At 43.0% G+C, this 9346-nt stretch overlaps 1 protein-coding gene across 1 annotated transcript in view; it reads right to left on the bottom strand.

Moving 5' to 3' along the window:
• The window catches only part of PUM3 (pumilio RNA binding family member 3), a 58597-nt gene that overhangs the window by 46599 nt on the left and 2652 nt on the right, over window positions 1-9346 (bottom strand). Inside the window, exons 3-7 of the mRNA XM_007939408.2 lie at window positions 6563-6698; window positions 5908-5983; window positions 3115-3208; window positions 2794-2860; window positions 1229-1403 (exon numbers count right to left, since the gene is read on the bottom strand). Of these exons, the coding sequence (XP_007937599.1) occupies window positions 1229-1403; window positions 2794-2860; window positions 3115-3208; window positions 5908-5983; window positions 6563-6698 (548 nt within the window). The remainder of the gene's footprint in view (window positions 1-1228; window positions 1404-2793; window positions 2861-3114; window positions 3209-5907; window positions 5984-6562; window positions 6699-9346) is intronic.

The following is a 9346-nucleotide window of genomic DNA, read 5'->3' as shown; positions in this document are numbered from 1 at the left end:
CCGTGTGTGCCAGAGTAGAACTGGGTTCTATAAAGTTTTCAATGGTAGATGTTTTTGGAAATAGCCAGGCCTTTCTTCTAAAGTGCCTTTGGGTAGATTCAAATCTCTAAACTCTTGATTAATAGCTGAGCACATTAACCATTTCCACTAACCAAGAACAATGCTTCAAATTTAGAACAAAAAAATCAATTATAAATTGTTTAAATAAACTTCAATTGAAGATTTCTCGTATTCGCATAATGAAAGCCCTGCTGTGCACACCTTTGTAGAGTAATTCCTGATGACCTTATTCTGTCTGCACACCCTCCAAGGTAACAGGCTAAAGTCTTGGCTAAAAACTCACTTACCCAGCCAACGGGGCATGTGCCCTAGACCAAGTGGTCAGCTCACACACACTTTTCATCAAGTTATCTGTAATCACCTGGACATCCAGGAGGTGAACTCTTAAAAGGAAAGAGTTCCAAGTTCAACTGAGAAACAGAACCTAAGGGAAGCAACCCAGGAATTAGTCTACATCTCTTCAGATAAATATTTGCATTTATGTTCCTAGGTTTGAAATAGATCCTTCTGGTGTCCTAGTGCCATGACTGGCCTTTGTCAGTTCATCTCTGTGCTACACCAAGAGTCGGTGTCAACTTTCCTCATCTCCAGGCTTAATCTGGGGAAGTCCACACATGAGCATGGGCAAAGGCAACAAGTGCCCACCCAGTGCAGTCTATGAATAGTCAGTCTTCCTCCTTGGTCTAAGACTCCCTGGGTGGTGCACACAGTTCACATGCTGGGCTGTTAACCCAAGGCTAGAGGTTGGAGTCCATTTAGAGATGTCTTAGAAGAAAGGCCTGGTGATCTACTTCCCAAATATCAGCTACTGCAAACCTTGTGGAGCCCAGTTCTACAGAAATACATACGAGGCTGCCGTTAAGTTGGAGTCAACTAGACGGCAACTGAAAATAAAAGCTTGACAGCCCTGGATCACCTTCCAACCAGCACACACAATGGGGAGGAAGGGAGTCACAAAGGTGAGTCAGTGTGAAGGGGGTGTAAAGAGAGACCCTGGGAGACAGAGACAGGTCCGTGTGGTCACTTGCTCACCACAGATAAAATCACCTATGGCTGTGAGATGGCCCCTGAACATCAATGTAATAGCTCATTCTGCGCACAGGTACTGCAGGAAGTTACGGAGCAGGAGAAGAGTAAAGATCCCCAAAGAGGCCTCCCAGGCCGTCACCTTGTAGAGCTGAAATGTGTTCCCATAGAGCTCCTCTGTCAGCAGGGTCCTCTGCTCCAGGATGGCTTTGTCGTTGTAGGCATACTCTACAATCGCCGAGGCCTCTGCATGTCGCAGCATCCTCCTCACGTGGCCTTTGAAACTGCGGATAATCTCCGCAATCTGTGGCTTGCTCCTAAATGAAAAAATAAAAACAAAATCCATTGTCACTGAGTCAATTCTGACTCACAGCGATCCTACAGGAAGAGCAAAGTAGAACTGCCCCATAGGGTTCCCAAAGCTGTCAATCTTTACAGAAGTGAAGTGCCTCAGCTGTCTCTCGTGGAGCAGCTAGTGGGCTTGAACTGCTGACCTTTTGGTTGGCAGCTAAGGGCTTAAATCCTTTACTGCCAGAGCTCCTTAAACCCAATGAACATGGGGAAAAAACATAAAAGAAGAAACTTGTGGGGCAGCAACACAAGTAACTGACTTCTGCGGCTAGTTTGCGAACTGTGGGAAGGTGCCCACAAGACCATGCTTATAAGCAGACAATTCCAATTGCCTTGTAATTGCACCTTGAGCTGTCAAATCTCCTGGCGTCCAGGCTGCCGAGGTTTGCACCTGGCTCTGCTCCCAGGTGAAAGGCCTGCAGCAAGCTACTGCACTGCGCCTCTGTCTCTACTCATCAACTAGAGAGAATAAAGTGGTCATGAGGGTGTCACTGCACTGAGACCAGTGTCTGGCACGCAGCAAGTGCTCAGCAAACATCAGCTGCTATTAGCAAATCTGAAGTCTTGGGGGATGCCTCCGAAGAAAGGCCTGGCTACCTGCTTCCCAAACACCAGCCACTGAAAACCCTTGGGAGCACAATTCTACTCTGACACACCTGGGGGTGCCACAAGTCAGAGTCGACTCTGAATGGTTTATTATTAAATTGTTCAGGTTGAAACGAGTAAGAAAAAAGAAGGGGAAAAAATTATCAATGACACAGGAAAATATGAGTACGTTTTAAAAATTTTCTTTTAAAAGGAGTCAACAGGAGTGTTTATATTATATTTTAAAATAACCAAGCAGCTTATGCAGGAATATGTTTTCTGAAAATTTTGTCAACTGTGCATACTGTCATTTGTTTTTGGCAGGCTGGTTATCATATTCTTGCATGTTATTACACTCAAAACAAGTATCAGTATTACCTAATTTAGAGAATGCACAATCCTGACCCTTCCCAACCCATTTACACTACTAGCTGAGGCTACTCATCTGTCCCTCCCCTGCACTGTCCGCCACCCTCTAAATACTGGAAGTTACAAATTATCTAAATTCTCTTCCTCCACAGCTTCAAGATTACAAATACACCCTTATGAACGGTAAAGGCAGTACCATCGTTCTACACTGACTTCAAAACTGTTATTCAGACTACACTCCCTGCAAATGTTACAAACGTTTGCTTAGGACTACTACTCTGACACCAGGCTTTCTAAGTCCTATTAGCACACCAGGCTTTCTAAGTCCTATTAGCACACCATCTATACCTGCTCCTTTAAAAAGCTAAGGAACAAAAACAAAACCCAAAAAATCCAACTTACCCATACATGAGAAATTTCTTAACAACATTTCTGGAATACTTGGCTTTACTCAGTTCAACCAAATGATCTGAAACAATAAAGCAGGGTGAGCTGGCATTCTCGTCACAATCCTCCCAAACAAATGGAAGTGCTGCATCTTAGCAGAATACAGGACCATACATAACTGCCAGCTCTCCTCGCACCACGCAGAGAGCAAGTGAGAACACACTGCTGTAGCTCAGCAGAAGCATGTTCTACGAGTGTCTGGGGTATTTCAAAGGAAAGCAAGGGACCAATGACAAATGATTCCAATAACCTTCAATTTCAGTACACATCGAGTACCTCGCAATTCTTCAAAAGCCTCTCTCCTCTGCTCTTCACTCCCATACTGAATGTAGCACTGGATCACACGGGTGGAGTCATGGGCAAAGGCAATCTGCGGGGAAAACAGTATGGGCCTGGAGACAGATTCTCTCTGAGATTGTACCTTCCCTTCTTGTTTTACTGCTACTTCTAGAACTCCCCGTTTGAAAGAAAGCTGGGCCTTCCTGGATAAAACACAATCTAGAGCTCTTAGAACATGAAGACTTATTTTAAAACCAAACCAAACCCAAACTATCTAGTGACCACATGCACTGCATTTCTCTGAAAGTTATAATCCTCCCCAAAAAGGGAAAGTTTCAAAGTTCAAGACTACTACTGTTCTAGAATTTTTATATATATAATCTAATGTTTGGCTTTAGCAACCATGGGTATAGAGATGCTGTTAGTTGCTGCCACATTGACTCTGCCTTGTGGCGACCCTGTGTGTGCAGAGGAGAAGCGCTCCACTGGGGTTTTAAGGCTGTGACCTTGCAGAAGCAGATCACCAGGCTTGTCTTCCGAGACACTTCTAGGGGTGCAAGCTGCCAACCTTTTAGCTAGTGGTCCAGCACTTAACAGTGTGTGTGTGCCACCCAGGGACTGTTATAAAATAAAAACCAATCAATCAAATCTATCCACACATACAGACTGGCAACTACTTCCTCAATACTTCACTTCTCACATTTTCAATATAACCCCACTCACATATCCACTGTATTCCTAGAAGTTACTATATTCCAAACCTGAGTCTCCCACCCATCCCCTCTGCCCTACAAGTATTAGAATGGATTAGACCCTCATTTGAGGCCTTGATGATCAATTTTCTATAGCAATAAAACTCAAAACCAAACTCACTGCCATCAAGTTGATTCCAACTCATAATGACTTCCACTGGGTTTTCTGAAACTGTAAATCTGTACAGAAGTAGATCACCCCATATTCCTTGCAAAAGCCACAGGTAATAAACTGCACAAAATTATCCTTATTATGTTACAGTGCCAGTCTATCTCAAAAGTATATTTGTTGCTCACTCTGTTTTTAAACATTTTAATGATAACAAGTAAAAAGGTGAAGCTACATTCATTCTAGCAGCAGAATTTCGTAAAGGAAGATTTGCTTACGTAGATCTTTTGAGAAAAAGTTTTTGAAACAGAAGTCTGTTTTTGAGAAACAGATATAATCATTTATTTTGTTGAATTTTTGTTCTTGGTCTTTCTCTATGCTTCAAGTTAGGTTACCTTTCCTAAAAAAAACCCTGAGAATCATGTGCACAAACGAGTGCCTACTATATAAACAGAATGACTTTAATCGTATTTTCTCATTTTGACCTCCAAGCAACCTAAGAGTGAGATGCTGGTATTCCCCTGTAACAGATGAGAAAAGCAAGGTGCTGAGAAGTTAAAGAACTTGCCACCCCTGTGGCCCTGGCAAGAAACTTAACCTCTCTGAGCTCCAGATGTCTCAAGAGTACAACTGGGAAAATGACGTAAGTGAAATCAGACAACGTGCTTGTGGGTTAGCACAATACCTAGCACACAGTAAACAACTGATTAATAGTTTGTTATTATTGCTCAAAACCAAAACCAAATCCAATGCCGTCAAGTTGATTCCAACTCATAGTGCCCCTATAAGACAGGGATGAACTGCCCAATAGGGTTTCCAAGGCTGTAAATCTGTATGGAAGCAGACTGCCTCATCTTTCTCCTGTGGAGTGGCTGGTGGGATTGACCTGCTGACCTTCTGGTTAGTAGTTGAGTGTTTAACCACTGTGCCACCAGAGCTCCTTATTACTGCTCAAAGCATCCCACATTTTAAACAACGGAGCCAGGATGTGAAGTCCTGGGTAAGTCTGTGGTCCTCCAACAATAACCAAAAGGTCAACAGAAAAGGATTTTAAATGTGAAGACTTATAAACTGAGAATGACAGATGGCCACCAGATCTGAGTGCCAGTTCTGCCATACAATGATCTTGCTTGGATTGGTAAGAAAGCAGTAGCTGAAACTTGCTATTTCAAAACAATTATTCAAATTGCAACACAGGACTTGGTTAGACCTATGCACATGGTTAAGAACTTGGCTGCTAACCAAAAGGTTGGTCGTTCGAACCTGCTACCTGCTCCATGGGAGAAAGATGTGACAATCTGCTTTTATGTATCAAAGACGACAGCCTAGGAAACCCTATGGAGTGGTTCTACTCTGTCCTGAAGGGTAGCTAGGAGTCTGAATTGATTAGTAGGTGGCAATAGGTTATGCACGTGGTCTGCTAAAATAGGCACCTCCAGGGCCCCAAAGCTGCTGGACCCTGTTTTTTTAAGTTGTGTCCACTAAGTGGCAATGGAAGAGCCATGGAAGTTTATGACAAACAGGATTAAGCAACAAGGAGAATGAATCTGTAACTCCCACAGCTATTCTATTTTACTTAAACATCTTCGGAGGACGGTTGTAAAAGCAAAGACAAATGAACATGCTAAATTACTTCCAGCTCTGAGCAAGTCATTCCCACATATACTATTAAATCCCTCAAGAGAACTTTGAAAGCAATGGACTTCAGGAAATTACTAACAACCGGCACAGCCAGACATGAGCGTTCTCACAACTGCCCAGCAGCAGGTTCCTCTCACTGTGAATTTTTATTTAGTCAGTGTGATCAGTGGCATCTGAAATTTTTTGCCACCATACATTTGGAAAGACGCACAGTTCACCTGCCATAAATGATCACAGTGAGTCAATGTCAACTGCTTAAAATTGCAGCTATGTGTACACCGTACTTACAGTTTTAATTTTCCCTTGAATCAACTTCTGCAAATCATTCATCAACTTCACTCTTTTTTCTTTGTCGCAGTCTTTTCTATAAATGAGGGAGGAAATCTAGCTGAAGTAGTTATTTTAAACACGTGACACTAAGAACCACGCTAATACGCATTCACTCAGTTCACTGTGATTTGTCTCCCTACAGGCAGCAAACCCCTAATATTAAAACTGAGCAGCCAGAGAAAAGTAATTTTCTCAAAGGCAGAACCTCATCTCAGAAGGTAAAGTTTTATGTATCAAGCTAAATCTTAACAGCCAGAACTTCAGAAATGAAGATAATAATACTCCAACTTGAAGATATGAAATACTTAACAAGTATCTCAAGGCCTCACTGGTAAGAAACAATCTTTCATTTTCTCAAAAGTCCTGCAGGGAGGATGTCCAAACCATTTGACTGTCATACATTTTCATGAACAGATCTAACACTGTCCTAGTGATGATCCATACATTTCTGTGACGGGGAGGTATTCAAATACTAATGCCTCACCAGGGTGTTAGATGTTCTCCCTAAACAACCCACAGGCTATGTCCTATATTTCAGGCTTGCTGTTAACAGGGCACTCTGATGCTTCTTCATCTCTGAGGGACCAACAAAGGTGCCATCAGGCAGCTGTACCTTCTTAAGATCTCCCACATCTGCTTCGCCCGGACAACGATGTCATAGTTGGTTTTGTCACTGAGTTGTCTGCTCTGCTTCAGCTCTTTCTTCTTCTTTTTGAAGTTGTCCCATTTGGGTTTCTTGGCGGCCAATTCTAATTATTATAGAGACACTTTTCGGTTACTTTTAACATTCTGAGTGCCATAAACAAATACAAATTGGGTACAAAGGGCTATCACAAATCAGGATCAGTACTCACTATGGAAGCTCCTGGGGTGGGTGGGTGGAGATATCCCTTCTGACCTACACTTTATTTCATTTACTGTGCACTTTGTACATTTTAAATTGGATCGATACCATTCATTCATTCAACAGTTACTTTTGCCCAACCTTCCTTCTGAGGAGTGGCTCGTGGATTTGAACTGACAGCCTTCTGGTTAGCAGTCAAGTGCCTTAGACACTACGCTACCAGAGCTCCCCTTTCAAGTTTAGGAAACAAAGGCACCAAGCAGTTGAAAACCTTGTGTCCAAGATCCTACTACTCGCAAGGGGTAGCAGGATCCAAATCCAGAGCCAACCCATCAACCCTGTGCTCTGCAGCCTCTTACTCATGAAGGATACAATGCCATCAAGGGCACCTGCCTTTCCATGACTCTTTTATTTTGTCCTCCAAATTCTGAGTAATAGGCCAACTGAACCAAAAGCCCAAGGAGGTCAAACAAAGAGGAACTTGATAAAATGGGAGTTATTTACAGAGTGCCTTGTGGAGAGTTAGTTATTTCTAAATATCTCCCTTTCTCTGATTATATATTAACCCGATGCAACCAAGTTGATTCCAACCCATAACAACCTCATTGGGTTTATGAAAGTAGACTGCTTCATCTTCTTCCACTGAGCATCTGAGGGTTTGAACTGCCAGCCTTCTGGTTAGCAGCCAAATATGCCTTACCTGCTGTGCCACCAGAGCTTCATATGTAAAACATATTCATTGTACTATATTTTCTCGTAGATAACAAAATCCTCCCATAACTGCAAAAGTGAGAAGTACCCACTGTCATTTTATTTCATTTGTGCCTTTTTTCAGCACGTTTACTTTATAATAATCTCCTTGAGAAATTCATAACCTGTCTTTTCGCTTAACTTTACCCTGCAAGCATTTTCCCATGAAGCTAAATATTGCTCAAGAACATTACTTTTAACAGCTTACATACCAAAACATATTTAATTATGCCCCTTGCTGTCTATTTACTTGTTCCTACCTGGTAATAACATATTACAGGCAAGAGAGGGAGTATTTACTATGGATACGATTGCATCAATGCTCTGCACAGCAGAGGATAAGAACTGGCCTGGCCCAGAGCTAATTCAATCCCACACAGATCTGGACACCCATGACACTCCATGCTAGGTAGTAGATACATCAGTTTTGGTGACATGTAGCATGTAGTTGCTGGTATAAAAATAAGAGAAAAGGAACCGTTTCATTTTGAGATGTTAAAAACATAGCTTCCACAGCAAAAAGAAGCAGGGCTTTAGCATGACAAGATCGTGATGCAAGAACGTGTGTGTTTAAAATGTGTTGAGAACTCCAGTAGGAAAAGGAAGACTTAGGACTATGAAGCAGGTTAGGAGGCCGTGGTAGTTCAGTCTCACCTTCCACATGGGAGACCTGGGTTCCATGCCTGGCCTATGGCCCTCACATGCAGCCATCACCTGTCTGCTAAACAAGGCTTGCGTGTTGCTCTGATGCTGAATGGGTTTCAGTGGAACTTCCAGACTAAGACAGACTAGGAAGAAAGGCCTTGCAATCTAGGTCCCCCAAAAATCAGCCAACGAAAACCCCACAAATCCCAATGATTCAAAGGTTCTGTGCATGGAGTCGCCATGAATCAGGGGCTGACTTAACAGCAGCTGACAACAACAGATAGACTAGAAAAGAGAACACAGGCCAGAAAAGCTGGAAGAGAAATTATTATTGAGGTGGGAAGAGGGAGAGAAAAAGAAAAGTTGGACAAGACAGGATAAGAAACGGCACCATTTCCCCACCTTCCCCTCTTCCCGCTCCCTGTCTTAAGGCTGCTGCCCCTCCAGAGAGCAGAGCCCAGGGCTGGCAGAGTGAAATAACTGACAAAGTCCCGGGGCACAGCTGCTACCAAAGGCACAGTGGTAGGACATGTGTGTTGAGCGAAAGAATGACAGCCACCAGAGTAATCTGACTCATGTTGCAGTGGAGAAGGTATGCATAGGTCAGCTCATGTACCCTGGAACAGTCCAAGATGCATGCAGGACAATGCACAGCTAGGCATGCTACACAAAGGAGAGCAAAGTTCTAGGTGAGAAGTGATTCCTTGAGCATCAGATGAAGAGATCAGTGATTTTCTTCAGTAGGCAAATAGGAGCTCTGCCAAGACTTCCAATCAGTTAGCAACTTGTAATGAAGCAATTAAGGAGTCCTGGTGGCACAGTGGTTAAGTGCCAGCTACTCTGTAAAGAAGGATGTGGCAGTCTGCTTCCATAATGATTACAACCTTGGAAACCCTGTGGGGCAGTTCTACTTTGCCCTTAGGGTCATTGAGTTGGAACTGACTTGAGACCAACAGGTTTGTTTTTGGTGGGACAATGGTTAAGTGCTTAGCTGGTAACTAAAAGGATGGTGGTTTGAATCCACCCAGTGGCTTTGCAGGAGAAGGGGCTTCTGTAAACATTAAAGCCTAGAAAACCCTATGGAACATTTCTACTCTTGTCACATGTTGCTGTGAGTCAAAAATCAACTTGATGGCACCCAATAAAAAGAACATGGAA

The sequence above is a fragment of the Orycteropus afer genome, unplaced genomic scaffold (genome assembly GCF_000298275.1).
Source record: "Orycteropus afer afer isolate SDZICR_OR568_19922 unplaced genomic scaffold, OryAfe1.0 scaffold00005, whole genome shotgun sequence".
NCBI lineage: Eukaryota > Metazoa > Chordata > Mammalia > Tubulidentata > Orycteropodidae > Orycteropus > Orycteropus afer.
This window is presented reverse-complemented; position numbering and strand designations above follow the sequence as displayed.